The following is an 18,926-nucleotide window of genomic DNA, read 5'->3' as shown; positions in this document are numbered from 1 at the left end:
CTCGCGAGGCAATACGCGGCGTCAGTCGCCGCGCGCCGCCCACCAGCCAGGTTAATCGAACGCGGAGCGCGGCGAAGAGGCCACGCGTGCGCTACAGGCGCTAGCCGGAGCGGCTGCGACCACCCCTCCAGCAGCCGTATGCCCTGCTGGTCCTCCGCTATCCCACCGGCCCTCGCTGCCCCCGCCCTTCTTCCCGCCCCTTCCGGAGGCCGCCGCGCCGCTTTCCGCCCTCGGCCACTATGGCGGCGGCGGCCGGCCGGCTGCGGCCGCGGTGGCTGCTGGCGGTGCCGTGGCGCTGGCGCTGCAGCCCCCGCCGCGGGGGCGCCGGCTGCCCGTCGGCGGGGCAAACCCGCGCCGCCTTCCTCCGCTTCTTCCAGGAGCGCCACGGCCACCGCCGCCTACCCTCGGCTCCCGTGCGGCCCCGCGGCGACCCGCGCCTCCTCTTCGTCAACGCGGGCATGAACCAGGTGCTGCCCCCGCCTCCGCTGGCCTGCGCTGGGCACCGGGCCCGCCCCGCGCCGCCGCCTCCTCGGAGGAGCTCGGCCCGTCTCTGCTGGCCCCTCTCACGGAGGTCTCCCGCCCCTCGTAGCGCTGCGTCCGTGGTTGAGGAGCCCCCGGCGCAGGTCCGAGCGGCATCTGACGACAGCGGGTGTTTCTCTGCCTTGGTTTGTAGTTTAAGCCCATCTTCCTGGGCACGGCGCACCCCCGGAGCGAGCTGGCGCGACACCGGCGGGTGGTGAACAGCCAGAAGTGCGTGCGTGCTGGAGGGAAGCACAACGACCTGGAGGATGTGGGCCGAGACACCTACCATCACACCTTCTTCGAGATGCTGGGGAACTGGTCCTTTGGGGATTACTTCAAGGTGAGGCAGGAGGAGCTGGCCCTCTCCAGGGGGAAAAACGGCATTTCCTTCAGAGCTGTGCCATAGAATCATAGAATGGTCTGGGTTGGAAGGGACCCCAAGGATCGTAGAGCTCCAACCCCCCTGCCACAGGCAGGGCCAGCAACCTCCAGGCCTGGAGCTACACAAGGCTGCCCAGGGCCCCATCCAACCTGGCCTTGAACATCTTCAGGGACGGGGAATCTACTACTTCTCTGGGCAGCCTGTTCCAGCACCTCACCACTCTCTCTGTAAAAAACTTCCCCCTAATATCTAATTTAATAACGTAGTGATGTGGGACTGCCTGGAGAAGGCATTCTGGTGAGCTCCACGTTACTTCTTGGAAGCTCTGTGACCTGGGGCTGAGCTAGTCAGCTGGCATGCTGAATCTCTACACGTGCCCTGCAGACTGAAAAAAACCCACTGGGCCTTTCGGAGCTGTGAACAACAGGTTCAAATCCAAGTTCTTGGTGTGAATGCTAGTGTTGACCATTTAATATGGTGAAAAGAGGTTTCTGCTGCATTTAATGCTTGTTGTCAGAAAGTTTGAAAAGGGAGGAAGGTTCCCAAAGGTCTCTCAACATTTTAGGAATGTCAGTTTTCCACACGTAGCAATGAGCTGGCTTGCTCACCTGTCCCTTGTCCCACTCTTTGTAACATGCCTTAAAATTGGGAAGGGAGAGAGCCAGTGAAGTGAACTTCTTTGGAGTTCCACTGCCATTCTAAAGAGCTTCCCTGCATTGCTACACATCCTGGATGACGCTGCTTTGTTTATGTTGCCTTCCTGCTCAGGAGGAAGCGTGCAGCATGGCCTGGGAGCTCTTGACAGAAGTCTACGAGATCCCCAGAGATCGTCTCTACGTCACCTATTTCGGTGGAGACCCCTCGCTGGGGCTGGGCGCAGATGAGGAGTGCAGGGACGTGTGGCTCCGCCTGGGGTAAGGCTGTTGGAGGAGAGGCTCTGAGCACCACGCGCTGACCTTGCCGTCTCCGGGCTCTCCCATTTGCTCCGTAGTTGATGGGAATTAGAAGTGGGGGCTGAAAGTTGTGATACTGTTTCTGGTTCACCTGGGCTGTCAAAAGTCAGCTGGGCCCAGTGTGCTCTGAGGCACTTGACCTGCTTCTCAGTCTGGGGGGCTCTGTACCTAAGGCTGGCTGGTAGGGATCTCTGATCCTTTGCTTCCTCACCCTTGTGTGCTGTGGAGAGTGTATTCTCCTCTGAAAGCTAGCAGTGGCTGCATACATGTGAGGGTGAACCCCCTGCAGAGTGTAATGCTGTGCTCTGGGAGCTCGTTTCAGGCCGTATGTGGCCTTTGAACCCAAGGCAGCCAGCTCTGTGCCACTCTTGGTGTTCAGCCTTGTCTGCTGGAGTTCCCTCCGAGGAGGAAGGCAGCTCCATGGACCCAGTGGAGAGCCAGTCTCCATCAGCAGGAGCCAGGCTGAGTTTGCCAGCCATTTAGGCTTTGAGTAAGATCCTGTCTGGTTTGGTGCAGCTTGTTCCTGCTAAGGAGAGCAATATGCTTTGTGAGCAGAAGCAAAGGAATCCTAGTGAGTTTGGTTCTTGAGTTTGCAGTAGTCAGAAAGGATCCCTGCCTCCTGGCTTTGCTCCTGTGTGCTTTATGTGAGTGCCCCAGCACTGCCACCTCTGTTGCTTGCCTTTCCAGGGTGCCTGCCAGTCATGTGCTTCCTTTTCCATTGAAGGACAACTTTTGGGAGATGGGGGACACAGGTCCCTGCGGTCCCTGCACAGAGATCCACTATGACCATGTGGGTGGTGGCAGAAATGCTGCAGCACTGGTGAACCAGGGCAGCCCCGATGTAGTGGAGATCTGGAACCTGGTCTTCATGCAGTACAACAGGTATGAGGCACCTGGTCTGAACTCCAGAGCCTTCTTCTCTTGACTGTTACTGAAATCCTATGTGTGTATTCTCAGACATCTCACTGCTTTCCAGGAGGTGGCAGTACAGGAGCAAGAGGGAAGCTGTGGAGATGTGTCCAGTGTGGCTCTAGCTTTATTTGTCCTGTCCTCCTTCAGCCTCTGCTGCCTGTTCTCCCTTACTGCAGCAGCCCGGAGAAACCTGCAGATGGAGAAGGCAGCCTTGGGCCACTGTTCAGGGAAAACCCTTTTCCCAACATTGCAGTCTGTCTTGACCATCTGATTGTCAGATTCTGGCTGCCCAACAGTGCCAAGGCAGGCTCCTGTTAGTCCTGTCCCTGAGTGTCCTTTTGTTGTGTCACCTGTTGTTTCCATCCCTTGTCACCCTCCCATTCTCTTTGACTCACCAGCTCCTTTCCATTGCCCCTGAACTGACCCTTGCTTCTCTTTTGCCTTTTATTTTTTCCTGGCTGGCTGACAGAGAGGTGGAAGGGAATCTGCTTGCCTTGCCACAGCACCACGTGGATACAGGAATGGGCCTGGAAAGGCTGGTGACAGTTCTGCAGCACAAACGCTCCAACTACGACACGGATCTCTTCACTCCCATCTTGGATGCCATTCACAAGGTGATGGTGCTTCTGCTCAGAGCCACAGCTAAGCAGAGCCCCTTGAATGCACGCTGCTTGCCTGCTGCTCGGGTACAGCCTTCTGTACGCGTGCTCCGGTGAAGTATTTTGAGACAGGAGGTATGCCCAGCAAGGTTCAGAGCATCATTCTAGGGAAACTGGGTAGAATTCCAGGCTGGAAATCCACTGGAATACTGGCACTGCTGAGCTGGTTTTCCTCCAAAGTTTCTTAAACTCCTTGGTGCCAGAGGACTGGCTGGCCTGCCTTAGCTACAGAAGTCTGTCATGCTCTGGAAGGATTTTATGAGTGCACCTTCAGTTCAGAAGCAGTTGAGAACATGACGTTAAGTGTGGCTGGCTGCTTCTTGCATTGAAACTTCTCCTTCTGCAGCTGTTAATGTTTGCTGACCTCCTCTCTGTCCCTTCTAGGGCTGCAAGGCGCCCCGGTACCAAGGCCTGGTCGGGGATGCAGATGTTGGGCATGTGGACATGGCCTACCGTGTGGTGGCAGACCACGTGCGCACCCTGTGCGTGTGCATCGCTGATGGCATCTACCCAGGCCTCTCTGGAGCAGAGTAAGGGCCTAAGGACATGGCATGGGGTGAACTGAGCTAGTTCTGGAAAGGAATGTGGATGTGCAGGGGGGAGGTTCCAGTGCGGGCCCAAGATTTGGGGCGTGTGAGCTTTGGGGAGGCAGGGAGGTTCCAATCTGCAGGCTCGCCCTGGGGTGCGTGTAAAGTGTGGGGCACAGCTGGCCTGGGAGCTGGCAGGGGCTGCGTGCTGGATGTGGGAGCTGGGCAGGGAAGCTTCCCATGGCCGCCTGGTGAACCCTGCCCTGGTTTCAGACTGGTGCTGCGCCGGATCCTGCGCAGGGCTGTCCGCTTTTGCTCTGAAGTCTTTCATGCCCCACCTGGGTTCCTGGCCTCCCTGGTACCTACTGTACTTGAAGTGCTGGTGAGTATACACTGCTGCTTTTGGTGGGGAGGAAGGGGGGAAAGATGTCCTGTTCAGCCCCGTGTCCCTTACCTGTATGCTGTCAGGAGACAATCTTGGATGTAAAGGAGCTATGGGAGGGTCTTTCTAATGCTGTGCACTGCAGCAGTAAAAATCTCTTGTCTCCTGATCGTTTGTGATGGGAGGGAGAGAGGGAGCCTTGTCTGAGCAGTGCTACAGTCAGCAGAAGTGTGCACCCAAGTGCACGTCATTGCTTCCCGAGGGTGGTGGCTTCCAAGCTGTTACACCTGGTTAGGACCATCTGAGATGGGTCCCTGTGAGTGCTAACAGACATCCTAAAAGGCAACATGCTCTTCCTGTTGTGAACGGAGGTGGTTGCCATGAGTTGCTCTGCGGGGCCAAGCAGAGGTGGGTCACAGGGAGACAGCCAGGAGATTGAAGCTCTAAATCCACATGTGGTTCTTCCACCTGTGCCGCTCTCCCTGGAGCTGCGTGCTGGGGCTCCCTTCACACACACCTGCCTGAGAAACTGCTGTAATGCTTGTGGCATGCTGTGAGATATCCTGATGAAGATGCCGAGGATGTTACCACTAACTGCTGCTCACTCCGCAGGGAGATGCCTATCCAGAGCTGACGAAGAATGCAGACCAGGTGAGCCAAGTGTTGCCTTTGTAAGGCACTGTTCTCAGGGACAGAAGTCAGCCCTTCCTTGGGATTTAGCTGGAGGAGTTTGCATAGTTTCTTCCATAACCATGTTCTCGTGAGTGGGCTTGAGATATCCTGGGAACATGTTTGTATCCTGGGCACAAGAAGTATCTCTGGTAGACTTCCTTGTGGGAGTTCTACTAGATATTTACTAGGGACTGTTTGTGCTGGTATGAGGCAGCTGTTGCTCTAACAACGCTAGAGTAGCTCTTGTTTCAGTGCAAGTACAACCTCTCCCAGCCTGGGTGCCCTTTGTCCAAAGTGTAGCCGTGGTTTAAGGCTAGTCTTGCCTTGCTTCTGACAGCATTTGTGACGAGCAATTTCTTTGCCTGTTCCAGCCTTACAGTTTTAACTGGGTCACAGACAGGGAGCATTTGGCAGCCTCCAGCCTTCTGCAGGTGGACAGTCAATATTTCCTTGACAGGAGTGGTGATAGGAGGCACGGTGACTTTGGCACTGTTCAGTACTGTACCTGAGCCACGTTGTGATGGATACTTGCAGAACAAAAAGGCTCGTTCAAGCAGCTTGATTTGCTTTGAGCTGACTGTAGGCTGAGCTGGGGAGCTTCCCTGAGGTGTTGTGCCTAACCCTACTTCTGATCCTTGGGCAGATCATGGATATCATTAATGAGAACGAGGCCGCCTTTCTGTGCTCCCTCGAGCGTGGGAGGCGCATCATCGAGCGGACAGCGCGGCAGATGGAGCCCTCCACAGACTTCCCAGGCGAGTCTCCCTTCTCTGACAAGCTGTGCCTAAAGATGCTTTGATCCAGGTCCTCACAAGCTTTGCAGTCAGAACTGGTGGTTGTCTGCCTCCCCCGCGTGTTTTCAGTGACCTCCTGGCCCCAGGCGGAGGAGCAGATGTTGCTCACATCTCCAGATTGTAATTGTTCTCTAGTACTTGGTTCTCACAACAAACTGGACACCAGAAAAGTTAGAAACCTTCCTTTGCTGCTTGGCTGACACTCTAGATGTGCTGCACTGAGTGTGAGCAGGGGTGGGGCTTTGGGTCATCGTTAATACTCGGTCCCAGAGAAGAACAACTGTGTGGCTTCTCTTCCCTTCCCTGTTACCAGTGCAGCTGCACACAGCACAGGTGACTCCAGTTAACAAGGGACACATCCTTGGTCCCATCCCATCGGATCTTGAGATGCCTTTGCTTTTAGCATTCACCCAGAGTTCTGTCTTTTTTGTCCTACAGTTGAAGTAGCCTGGTCTCTCTATGCAAATTTGGGATTCCCTCTGGATCTGATTGACTTGATGCTCGAAGAAAAGGGAATCAGTTTGGATTCAGCTGCTTTTAATGAACTTGCTCTGGAAGATGCAAAGGTAAGAGGGTGACTTGCCTTGTCAGAGTAATTCAGAGCCTTCCCTCCTGTGAGCCTAGAGGCAGAGCTGTACTCACTGCTGAGGCTCTTTGAATGCACCATAGGGGCACCACAGTGTCTTTTCCCTGAAGGAGGAGGGGTCTGGAACAGCAGTGGGGTCACAATGCCTTTGTTTGTGGGTGTGAGACTGAGAAGTATGGACTGGTGATTGTCTTTGGATCAGAAGTGTTTTGTGATGCTGACTGTTGCTGGAGAGGAGGTTATCACAGAATTACATATTTTGAGAATGTCCTCTCATTTGTGTAGTTCAACTCCTCTCACAAAGCAGAGCCAGATTAGCCCAAGCAGCAAGCAGTTTACAAAGAGTTTACAACACCTCCTTGGTCTCTGTAGTGCTGGAAGACTTGCACTGTCCCCCCCGTGCAGTGATCAGCTCCAGGCTTTACTCTCCTGAGCTGAACAGGAGGGCTGTGTTAGCTGTAGCTTGTGGCCTGCCTCAAGGCTGGCGCAGGGTACTGGCACCATGCCTGGGGTTTGAAGGAATGGGGTTGGGATAGCAATAGCCAGGGCAGCAGAGGAGCGGTTCCTAGCCTTACAGCTCCAGGTTTGAGTGCCCCAGGTGTCTATCTAACTGTGCCTTTGCTCCCTCTAGCGGAAGGCGGGTGGCCCACAGGTGGGACAGCGGGAGGACCGGAACACGCAGCTTGATGTGCACTCGCTGGCTCAGCTGCAGAGCAGCAACGTACCCGCTACTGATGACTCCCCAAAGTATGCCTACGCGCTTGGGCAGCACGGGCAGTACGGTGAGCAGCCTGGTCCTCTTGGTAAGGCACGCTGCTCTGCCTCAGGGCACTGGCATCCCTCAAAAGATCGCTTTTGCTGCCTGGCCTCCTGTGTGCAGAACGTGTGGGGTGTGGTTCAAACCTGCCCACCTTGCTGGGACATCTTTTCTCTGCCCCTGTACCTCATCCCAAAAGTAGGTCCCTTATTGCTGTTGGTGTGTCTCCAGGACAGCTCTGGGTTGGTGACAATGCTGCGAGCTCTGGGTTGGTGTTACTGTGCTGTGGTGAAGCAGGGACTGATGATTTCTGCCTGAAATGAGCTTGTCACCAATAATTAGGCTTCAGGGTGTGAGGATGAAGAGTAAATGCACAAAGGGTTTAGGTAGCTGCCTGAAGCTGTGCACTTGCTGTTTCTTTGGCAGACCACTAGATGCCATTGCAGGCTTTTTGTCTTTTGAGGCAGCGGGGGTTGCTGATGCTCTAGGGAAAACCTGAAGTGAAACCCCAGAGAGTAAGAGGTGGTGTGGCCGTCACAAACAATTAGAGGTGGCTGTGTACAGCCAGCTCCCTTTTACCCAGTGTGCTCTGACAGCCCACACAAAGCAGAAAGTGAGGCAACTTAAGCTGTGGATACTACAGCAAGAGCACAATGGAGGAAAAAAGCCCAGCAGTGACGTTGGTTGAAATCTCCCAATTATGATGGTCCCACCTCCCAAGTCTCTGAATTATGTAATAGTTCCAGGTGATGGGATCTCTGGATGTCCATTTTCCTTTGATGAACTACTGAGCAATTCTCTGTGGGGCCATCTGTCCAGCCAGTTATACATCCACCTTATGGTCCACCTGTCCAGTCCATATCACCCAGGTTTGAAGGGGCCTACAGGAGAGCATGCTAGAAGCTTGCTGCATCAAGGAAGGTGACATCCCTGTTGTCCCTTGTCCACCAAGTCTGTCATCCCTTCATAGAAGGCAAGCAGGTCTGTCAGATTTGCAGTATAGCAAGATGCAGATGTGTCTGTGCCACATCTTGTTCTGCCAGGCTCACGGGGAGCCACGCTGGGCACCTCCACCTGCTGACCTGCTACCCAGCAGGTCTGTCACTAGATAAGCGAGGGAGGGGTGACTTATTTCCAAATAATAGATCCTTTATCCTTTCTGCCAGTAGCTGTTCCTCTCCTACCAAGACAGGAGAAAGTGCCAGCTTTCAGTATAGACTGGGGGTTGGCAGGAGGAAGTGACCCCTCCTTTCCTGTTGCAGTGTGACAGAGTGTGTGTGCTAACTGCTGCCATTGTCTTCCCCTGACAGAGTTCAGCCCATGCCAGGCCACCATCCTGATGCTGTACAGAGATCAGTCTCTCAGGGAGGAGGTTGGAGCAGGCCAGCGCTGTGGTGTCATCTTGGACAGGACTAATTTCTACGCAGAGCAGGGCGGGCAGGCCTGTGACCAAGGCTACATGATGTGTTTAGGACAGCAGGTAAGATCCTTTGCTTCCTGAACCCAAGGTTGCTGTGGGCCCTGATGTCAGGCAGAAACCCCCAAGTGATGGGCTGGTTCACTGTGTCCATTGCAAGCTGCTGGCTCTTGACAGTTCCCTTGGCTTTGTGTTGGGGTTGTGGGGTGAGGGAGGAGCGGCAGTAGCTTCACAGAGGTGCACTTGCTGCTCTGGTTGTCTCAGCCCTTTGCAATTTCTTTAGTCTTCCCTAGCAATAAGTCATCTTGGGTCTCCCTTCAGCATGCTGCACTCTCACCAGCTAGGATTGCAATGCAGGGAGAAGGCAATCAATGACCAGGGAGTCCATGAGCTGAATAATTTGTCTCTGGCCAGTCCTGCATTACTGCAAGCAGTGCCCAACCTGAGACCCAGTGCAAAAACTCTTATCCCTCCCAAAAGCCTCAGAGAGGGCCTCAACTTCTGCAGTACCTTCCTTCAACCTTGCCAGAGGCAGGCTTTTAACCATCTCCCGGGAAGTTACATGGGGTGCAGCTTTCTCTCCTTCCTGCATTCCAGCTCTTGAGAACCATCCCAGGGCATTGAGGCTGCTTTTTTAGCCTCACAGAATGTGATAGTGCCTTGCTCAGCACTTCTCCCCAAGCTGAAGCGGGGTTCAGGTTTCTGTGGCCAGCCCAGTAAGGCTGAAATGGCACCTTGGATGTCTGAGACAGGTGCCTTGGCAGCTGCTGTCCCGTTTTCTCATGGACAAGCATCCTTGTTAGGAAAATTCATCAGCATGGGTGGTGTTGCTGCCCCTCCACTACAAGCTGGCTGCCTCAGCATGTTGTGCAGTGAGAGACTGGGTGCAGGAAAGGTCTGAGGCCCTCCAGTTACAGTTGCAGTAAGCTTCTCCCTCTTTTCCCACCCCATCCCTATCTTTTAGGGATTGGTGGGGGTTGGGTTTCCCAGTCAGATAAAGCAGATCAAATTATTTGGATTTTCCCTGTGTCCTAACTCACCGTTCTCTCTCCTTTGCTCAGGACATACTCTTCCCTGTAGAATCAGTTCACCTCTGTGGTGGTTATGTGATCCATGAGGTCACCGCTGTGGAGACCCTGCGTGCTGGGGACCAAGTGCAGCTCTTTGTGGATGAGGTGGTAACTCACTGCTCATAACTTTTTCCAAGCCTTACTTTGAGAGTTTTGTGATGCCCCAAGTAGCATGGGCACAGCAGATCCTTGTCCCTTGTATTCCTGAGACTGTTCATCGTGATGTACAGTGGGAGGGAGAGCTCACAAGTCACTCTGATCTTCTGTGAGCCACTGGTCTATTCAGAAGTGTCCACCCTACCCTTTGCTGTTTTACAGAGGTGATCCCATGGGGAAAGAAGCTAGATCAGTGCAGTGACGTAAATTAATCTGTCTGCTGTACTCCTCGTTGTTTTTCCTCCATCTTGTCCCATCCCCTCACACGCAGCCTTTCCCCTATCTCATGTCACCCCCTGCTCCCCTGAGCTGTGGAGACCCAGCTCTCCCTGCCAACCTGTCTGTGCCTTCAGGCCCAGCGTCTGGCCTGCATGACGAACCACACTGCTACCCACCTGCTGAACTTTGCGCTCCGCCGCATCCTGGGGGACAACACTGAGCAGCGAGGGTCCCACGTGACAGCAGAGCGGCTGCGCTTCGACTTTGATACCAAGGTGACTCTGGACTACTTTATCCTTGATCTCAGCAGTACCAGTGTCCCAGTACAGGCCTTCTCTCCAGGGATTTTTCTCCTCACCCTAATTGCTCCTTCAGAGACAGGTCTCAGTGAAACTGGCCCTCTGGAGACGACTGGCTCTGCTTTGTGTTGACCTGATTCTGAGGAGGTGTTGCTGAGGGCATGAACAGGGATCAGAGAGGAAAGGATTTAGCAAGGCCATTGGACATGGGGCTGACCCAGGTGTCTGAGAGGTTCCCCAGCTTGGCTGTGGCATGTGTTTGATGTCTGTGCTGGTCAACCAGAGGGGTTGGGAACTGAAAGTGGTTGGGTTGGACTGAGCACTGGCTCTGGTAACCCATCACTCATTGTAGCATCTCTCTTAACGAGTTTGGCTGATGTTCTTGGATCAACAATTGCTTACAAGAGGAAGAGGGGGTGGGAGGGTGACAGTGCCCATAATTGCCTTTGACAAGTGTGGGAACTGAGACACGGGGAGAGTGGTGTGCCCGAGCTGAGTTCTCCAGGGGCCCTTCCCCAGTTCTCCCCGCTTTGTTCTGTGCCTCTGGGGAGCTCCTCCGTAAGGTGGCTGATTTACTTTCTCAGGGCCCTGTGACTGTGGAGCAGCTGCAGCAAGTGGAGCAAGTGGTCCAGGATCTGATCCAACGGAATGAGGTTGTGCATATGGCCGAGGTCCCCCTCGCACTGGCGAGAGGAGTTCAGGGGCTCCGTGCAGTGGATGAGGTATGATGGGATGGCAGTGTGCGCCTTTGCGAGCCTTCTCCTTCAGCAGGAACCACCTGGGTCACCAGAGATGCTGACACAACAGGTTTCTGCAAGGGATTGATTCCCAAAACTCGGGAAGGAAACTAGGACCGAGATAGGCACTGTGGTGTGTCACCAGCCTCCGTGTTTTACCTGGGCTTTCTGCTCATTTCTTGAGACCAGAAGCTTGTAGTGTCACCTGGTTGTTTGCTTCTCCCCATGGTGGCTGGCTGTGGGGGAAGAAGCAGTGCTGCACCTGACTCTGGGGCTATTCTAGCATAGGGGAAGAGGGAGGCAGGGACCTGAAGCCATGTAGTTAGTCTGTAAGTGCCCCTGAAGGACCATCTTGTTAGCTGCTGATCCCTGTCTCCTCTGTCAGGGGTATCCAGATCCAGTGAGGATAGTGTCCCTGGGGGTCCCTGTGGAGAGTGTGCTGACCCGCGACTCTGAGGCTGCAATGCAGACCTCTGTGGAGCTCTGCTGTGGGACGTAAGTGACTTCTACTTGCAGTCAGAAGGTGTTTTTGTGGGTACTGGTGGCTGAGGTAGACATGTACTTGCAAGCTCAGTTCGTTTAACTAAATTTCCTCACCAGAAAGGTCTCATGAGAACCAGATGGGCTAGTTACAAAGCCTTGGAAGTCCCATGGTGAGAACTTCAGTGAAATGCAAAGCATTTTTCATTACTCCATAGTCTGAAGCCATCCTGGAAGCTGCAGGGCACCAGCAGAGTGTGGGAAAGGGGTGTATTGCACTGGTTAGCAAGAGTTAGCAAGGCTTTGGGATTGCAGGAGAGCTGAGGACCCAGCAGGAGATTCCGAGATGGTTATGAGATCTTGAGACCCCTCTGATTTACTGTAATTATCTCTACCCTCTTCTGCTTTTAGCTGTAGTGAGAGTAGAAGAGTAAATCAATCTTAGGGCCATGCTGACACACACAAAAAAAACCCAGGAACAAATAGGCATTTGAGCAGATACAGCTGAAAATGAGCAAGTTTCTGACATGAGATGGTTCTTGTGGGAGTAGTGGGACAAGAAGCTGCCTGGGAGCAGAGGTGATTCTTGTGATGCTGTGGGAAATGGTTACTTGTGGTAACAGGACCTGAGACAGTGTTGCTGTCTTCATATCCAGCATTGCATAGCTGAGAAGGAAAGGGGAGGTTGTCAGCATCCAATAACTGCACAACTACGCTGTGACTGCAGTTGACTGGCCTGAGAGGAGAGTGGTGGAGTCTGGGGGAAAAACTGCTCTTTACAAGGCTCAGTAGCAGCTGAGTAGAAAAACAAAAGCCCAGTTCACCCTAGTGCTGAAGAAAAGGAGCACAGAGCATAACTTGGCTGTCAAGTGCTGTTGGGCTGCAGCCTGCCTTCTGGGCAGGTAGCACAGAGGTTCCTCTGCAGTAGCCTCAACTCTGCTGTCTCTTGCCTGATAGGGCGCCATCGGGATTTTAGGGATGGGAAAGGATCAAAGCTGTTGGGGTTGGGGAGGCACTGACAGACTTGAGACTTGTCTGAAAGGAAAGCAGGCTTCCTGGTTTCTGTTCCTAGAGAGCAGCTTGGGGTTTTTATTCCTCCTCTCTGTTGACTTTGCAGGCACCTTCTGCAGACAGGAGCTATGGAAGACCTGGCCATCATCAGTGAGCGTCAGCTTGTTAAAGGGATTAGCCGTGTCGTTGCAGTGACAGGGGGACAAGCCAAACAGGTAAGAAAGGGTGAAACTGAGATTTCTACAGTGTCAAGGCAGTGCCAGAAGCAACCAGCTTTGTAGGTTCCTGCTTAGGCAGTTAGCTTCTCCTGCTTTGGCTGGAGCCTCCCCACTATCCCTGATCTGGCTTCCCCCTTCACCCCTGGGCACAGCTCTGCTGCCATACCACATTATTCACCTCCATTCCCCCCCGTCCTAGTCTCCTGTCTCCTTGACCTTCATTCTTCTCCTCAGATCCTTTTTCCAAGATAGGAACTTGGCACAAAATGCCAGGAAGCCTCTAGGCTATAAATGTCAGTCCCCAGGTAGGAATTTAAAGGTGTCATCCTTTGTGCTTCGGTTTCACCTCCTACCTATCACAGTTGGACTTGCACTTTATGATTACAGGGCTCTGGCCTCATTCCTACAGCCCTTTTGCTTCTTTTCTTTAGTCCTTTGCCTGCTGAAATGTGGTCCTGGTCTGGCTGGGTCTGTATAAAAAGTAAGGAACTTACTGTTGTGTCCCTGAGATCTCTCTGTCCTTGGAATATGTGGAAGCATTGGGGGCCCCGCAACCCTGCCTGCTTCCCTTAAGGCTGCATCAGGGGAGAGTGGCTCGCTGCCAGTGGAACTGGGAAGACTGAAGGCAGAGCCCACCCCTGCAATCCTGTTGCTTTTTGGCTGGCTTGTCCCCTGCACTGTGTCTGTGTCCCTAGCGAGGAGGGTTGGAAAGCTGCAGGGCACATCTGTGTGCTTTGCTGGGAGTGCTGACCTGGAGAGCCCCCCCAGAGGAGTGCTGTTAATCAGATAAGGGAGACTTGCAGGCATGAGGGAGTGACCTGAAACAAGGGATGTGTATCCTAGCTACACAGAGGAGTACTCATTATCCATGGCTTTTCTTATGTGCTCTGCTGTCCTGGTCTAAAGTCTTGGAGGACCATTATGGGCACAAAGATGCGTTGGGGGGAATGCTCCAAACCATAAGGATTGCCACTGGTGAAAAAAGCTCATATTGGCTTTTTTAATTAATGGTGGCATTGGGGTTGGCAAAAGCAATAAGGGATACACCAAAATCAGCTGGAAGTATGTGTGAACAGCTAATGGGGTTTCTTTAGTTTTAGTATTTCTTTTCTTTCTTCGGTCGGTAGTTTCAGGAGTGCATTTGCTAATGAATAAGAGCACTAAGTAGTAAAGGAGGTTCCTGGGTCTTTCTCAGTGAAATCCTGATTATTTGGTGCAAGACACTGAGGAAACCCAACTGCACCACAGCTTGGTCACCTGGGTGTGATCATTTAGTGTCAGTTGCAAATCTGGAGAGGAACATTCGGTGTCATAGTCTTTCAGGGACAGTCATTCTTAAAGTCTCTGTAGGTGCCTTCCCACTGGGTTCTGAGCAGCACTTCAGTGTTTATTGACCCTGCCACCTCCCACCACCGTCCCACACGCACCCCTCCCCCAGTTTCTCTGTCCCTCCTCATTCTTTCTGTTGTTGCATTTGAAGTGTTGTCTCCCTCTCTCCAGGCCCGGGAAGTAGGCCAGTGCTTGGCAATGGAAGTGGACTCTGTCTCCCTTCGAATGAAGCAGAGGAGCACTTCTATTCCTGAGATGCAGAACCTCTCCAAAGAAGTGGGCCAGTTGACCAAAGTAAGGGTTACACTCCTGTAGAGAGAGATCCTAGCATGGGCTCTATATGCTTGAGGCAGATGATGTCTTCCCCACCATGTTTTTGCTTCCTTGCCATGGGTTAGTAGCAAAGGCAGGTTGCTACCTGCTGGTGGTACTTTGGTCACAAAGGTTTCAACCAGTATTTAGGTGCCTGTGTTGCAGATGAGTCGCTGGAGTAATGTGAGAGAAAGCAGTGGGGAGGGGGGCTAAAGCAGTGAAAAATGGTTCCCAGGCTCTGGAGCTGAAAGGAGAAAGCTTCAGACCACAGGGACTGGCTGCTCTGGTCACGTGTAAAGGAGAGTCTGGGAAGAGGCCAGGCTCCAGCGTGCCCTCCCAGAGAACCAGCAGTTTGTTTCTAGGTATATAGCTTAGTGCCCTTACTGAGCAAAGTGTCTTGCAGATGGTGGCTAGCACTGCGATGCCCCAGTGGCAAAGGAAGCAGCTCCAGAGCATCCTCAAAGCCCTACAGCGAACAGCCAACACGGCCATCAAGAAACTGGAGGTGCAGCAGGTATGTGGGCAACAGCACACTTACTGCAGCCAACTGACAGCAGCTGTCCTGGTGTCTGTCACACATCACAGCTGCTCAGCCACCACAGTCCCATTAGAAGGCAGGAAAGAGCAGGTACAATCACACACAGCGCAGGCCTGGGGTTAGGTTGATTGCTCTGATGTTGGCCAGGGCTGTCACTTAAAGTGGCAGTGAATGGCCAGGCTTCTGGCACCTGTAAAATCCCCGTGTGCCTCTGCCTGTGAAGATGGAGACCCCCTGTCAGCACTTCCAGATAACACCCAGCACTCAGGTAGGCGTCACCTCCCTGTTTATCCACGGAGAAGCTAAGGTGGCTCTGGCAGTGGGCTTAATGAGGTTCTGCAGTGAGACAGTGGTGGGACAGCTCTTCTCCCAGCTGTGTGGATATTGCTGTGGCTTCCCCCTCCACTTGTGTTCTGTTAATTTACGTTAAAAGCCCTTTGGGAATGCTTATTGGTGACTTAGTGTTCTCAGCAAGAATTACCCTTCAGGTGGGAGCGTCTTGCCGCAGGAGCTGTCCTGAGACATGTGGCAACGTGTAGGTGTAGGTCCAGGAGAGAGACTGGGGACCAAATGGGTCACCAGCTATTCCACTTCTGAAAGGGTTTGGTTTTGAGGACGGAGGCATGTCCGGGTCTCCATGTGATCCAGCCTACCATGTGCCACCTGCAGCCCCTCAAATGCCATCTGTTTCTTCCTCCAGGCTGAAGAGAAGGCACAAAGCCTGTTAGCAAAACATTGCAACCAGCCTGTCATCATCGACACTGTCCCAGCTGATTCCCTCTCTGTGAGTGATCCATGGTGCTTGTCGGCCCAGCAATACCCAGTGCTGTAACAGGGAGCTGCTGGGCACGTGTCCTGCTGCATGCCACTGCTGCAGCCTGAGCCCTCTTCTCCGTGCTTCTCCTAGATCCTGATGAAGGTGGTGAACCAGCTGTGTGACAAGTCTCCTGGCACGTCTGTCCTGCTGCTCAGTCCTCAGGCTTCCGGTGAGGTACTCTGTGCCTGCCAGGTGTCCCAGGTAAGCAGAACCCTGGTAGAGCCACAGGGAACCTGCCTGCAGGGGCTCAGCAGGTGAGGCTGAGGCTTCTCTGGGGGTTCTGCCCAGCGTTGGTGGTTCATCGCAGAGAGGTGGGACCTGAGATGACCATACTGGGACCAGATACACTTTCAGTCTCTGCTGGGCACAGATAACCCTGGATCCTCTGGGCTGTGTTTGCCCAGGAACAAAGCTTAGTGTTATGTAAGCTCAGCCTTTGTGGTCCTCACAGCCATGACTGCCTCCAGGTTAGGGGGGGCCCGGGCTGGGTGAGCAGAGGGTGTTGTTACCTTTCTTCACCCAGACCACCGAGCGCTGCGCAGTCCACGTGACTTTCCTCTCTGTGTCTTCCCCAGAAGTGCCTCCCCGTCTTCTCTGCTGCCGACTGGGCCGTGGCTGTGTGTGGGCAGATGGACGGGAAGGCAGGGGGCTCTCCCATCGTCGCTAAGGGCAGTGGGAGCGCCAGGGGCATGCAGGGAGCCCTCTCCGCTGCGCTGGAGTTCGCTCAGAGTAAGCTGTGATGCTCTGGGGGCAGGACAGTTGCACGGGCCCCGGCTGCAGGCTGCGTGGACACTCTGCTCGTCTGGAAGGCTTAGCAGCTCCCAGGCCAAACATGGCTGCAGCCGCTGCAGCACTGGAGGACTTGACTTCTGACCTCCTGGGATCTGAGAGATCCCGATCCCAATCCCACGGCAGAACCAGGCTGCCTGCTCTCAGCATGAGCATCTGGGCGTTGAGCCTCAGAAAGCACCAGCTGCAACGGCAGGTCCTGCTGCTTCCAGAGCAGCGCAGTTCTTGCCACAACGCCTGCACAGAGGTGGTGTGGCAACGTGGAGGGATGGCACAGTGTTATCCTAAAGCCATTAAAGGGTAGAGACTGATCACCTGATGTTTCTTAGCTGCACCTTTTTTTCTCCTCTGCTCTAGCAGAGGGGTTTGTTCTGTCCCTGCAGCACGCGCTCTTGTCTAAGCAGTCCCGTCCCACTGCAGAGCTCCGGACACCCCTCTGATTTAAATGCTACTCTAGTAGTTTGGAAAGGGGAAGAGGAGTCCCACTCTGCCTGCAGGCTCAGCCTAGGCTGTGCAGTAAGGTAATGCTGAAGCCAGTCCTCAGTACTGAAGCACAGAGGGAACAAAATCATCCAGCCCCTGCTGTGGATGGATGTTCTCACCCTCGTTCCTTCTTCCCTCTCCCTTGGAACTCTGTCATGGTTTTACCCCAGCTGAGAGCCGAGATCCACGCAGCTGCCTGCTCCTTAAAGGAAAAGAGCAGGGGAAGAGGGAAGGGGGGGGTGAGAGGCAAGAGAAGGGAAAAGGAAGGGGCAAATAACACCAAAACCAAGAAACCAAAAGCCCATGGGTTGGGATAAGGATAGTTTACTAAAATAGCAGAAAGATACAATATAACAATGCTAACAGGACTTTAGAGCAAAAAAATATATGAAGCTGTTGATGCACAATGCAGTTTCTCACCAAACCCACAACTCAGGCCGTGCCACCCAGAGCCGTCCCGGAACCCAACCGTCGCCCAAAAACTGTGCGTCCTGGAGCCACCCCTCTGCTCCTCCTCCCATCAGCCCCCCATTATACTGAGCATGACATAATTGACACGGCTAGTTTGGGTCACCTGTCCTGGCTTCGTCCCTCCTTTCTCATGAACAGAGAAATATGCAGAGCTGAGAAAGTCCTTGACTGTCTGACAGCAACTAAAAACATCAGGGTGTTATCAGCACTGCTTCCATTTTAACTCTCAAACACAGCATTCCATCCGCTGCTACAAATGAAGTTAACTCCATCCTGACTGAAAGCAGGACACTCTCCTCCTCACGCTGCCTTCTGGCTGCTTACTGACCAGCACCTACTGAACACCCAGCGGGGAGCCAGTGGGTGGCTGTGCTGCAGCGTGGATCTTGGGACACTTGGCCTAGATGTGAGCAGGTCTCTCCTAGACCGGCCATTTCCCACAAGAGCTGTCAGACCCAGCACGTTCAACTCACAGCAGCGTTTCAGACTTCATTCAGTGATGTCTAGAGCACCGTGAGGTTTCGAGGTCCCTCCCAACCCCTAACATTCTGTGCTGGAAGGGATGGGTGGAGTCCCAGGGGATGGTTTTCCCTATCACTTGAAAGCAATGTTAGTGCCTGGTGTTGTGCATCTCCTGTGTTTCACTCCAGCCACAGTGATCCCAGATGTGGGAAGGGATGCTCTGGCTCACTGGGAATATGCTTTTATATATGTGTGTGTGTGTGTGTTACTGTATTAATAGCTGCTACAGGAGATGATGTCTCCTTTTGGTATTGGAGAGTAGGTGTGAGGAGGAGGAGGAAAGGAATGCTGGGTTAAGCTGTTCCTGCGCTGTGCTCCAAAAGCAGAGCCTGAGCTTGCCAGCAGCAAGTTAACCCTCTTCAGCCTGGTTTCTTTAAACTTGAAAATCACTGACAGCTTGTACATACTCTAAGGTGATGTCTTTACTACTGGAGAAGGTGGAAGTTGAGTCCTTGTCATCAGCAGTTACAGCTTGGCCAAGTTACGGTGGAAGGTGGGCAATGGGAAAAGCCTACCACAGCCTTACAGCGCTTGCATGCCAGCTAGGAAGGGTTATATGACTCCTAAAGCAGAGTAGGAGCATCGATGTGTCCATCCTCCACAGGGTCTGTGGGTGGTCTCAAGGGACCACAACAGCCAAGCATCCCAGAAGATGGGCCAGGATGGCCTGAGGCCGTGGAAGACTTAAGTCCCACAGTGTATCAGACTGGAAGAAGGGCTGGCAGCATATCCTTGAGCAGGGAGTGCTCAAACCTGCACTGCCCTCCCCCAACTTCTCCCTGCCCTTTCCTTTTCTGTTCTTTGCATCTGCAGCAGCCCCAGCACCCCATGCAGCCAGGGGTGCTGCATCTCCTGCACCATCTTCCCATAAATGTTACAAACCACCTGGTCAGGGAGTGGGGCTGCAGCAGC

At 53.6% G+C, this 18,926-nt stretch overlaps 1 protein-coding gene across 2 annotated transcripts; it reads left to right on the top strand.

Moving 5' to 3' along the window:
• Window positions 1-239: 239 nt before the first annotated feature.
• AARS2 (alanyl-tRNA synthetase 2, mitochondrial) lies at window positions 240-16,852 on the top strand (the record flags this gene model as incomplete). 2 transcript variants are annotated; one of them, XM_084261899.1, is made up of 22 exons in its annotated part: window positions 240-467; window positions 674-862; window positions 1,673-1,818; window positions 2,545-2,739; window positions 3,239-3,383; window positions 3,813-3,958; window positions 4,229-4,337; window positions 4,950-4,988; window positions 5,653-5,764; window positions 6,242-6,369; window positions 7,021-7,171; window positions 8,457-8,626; window positions 9,625-9,738; window positions 10,143-10,283; window positions 10,892-11,029; window positions 11,430-11,539; window positions 12,642-12,750; window positions 14,254-14,376; window positions 14,798-14,908; window positions 15,633-15,716; window positions 15,840-15,950; window positions 16,325-16,852. In XM_084261899.1, 22 exons carry the CDS (start codon window positions 240-242, stop codon window positions 16,487-16,489), a joined length of 2,964 nt encoding a protein of 987 aa, XP_084118025.1. In that variant the 3' UTR covers window positions 16,490-16,852. The 2 variants fall into 2 exon arrangements, with proteins under 2 accessions (XP_084118025.1, XP_084118026.1); XM_084261900.1 differs by having other exon boundaries at window positions 429-467; window positions 16,328-16,852.
• Between the last annotated feature and the right edge of the window lie 2,074 nt (window positions 16,853-18,926).

The sequence above is a fragment of the Gallinula chloropus genome (genome assembly GCF_964237585.1).
Source record: "Gallinula chloropus genome assembly, chromosome: 3".
NCBI lineage: Eukaryota > Metazoa > Chordata > Aves > Gruiformes > Rallidae > Gallinula > Gallinula chloropus.
This window is presented reverse-complemented; position numbering and strand designations above follow the sequence as displayed.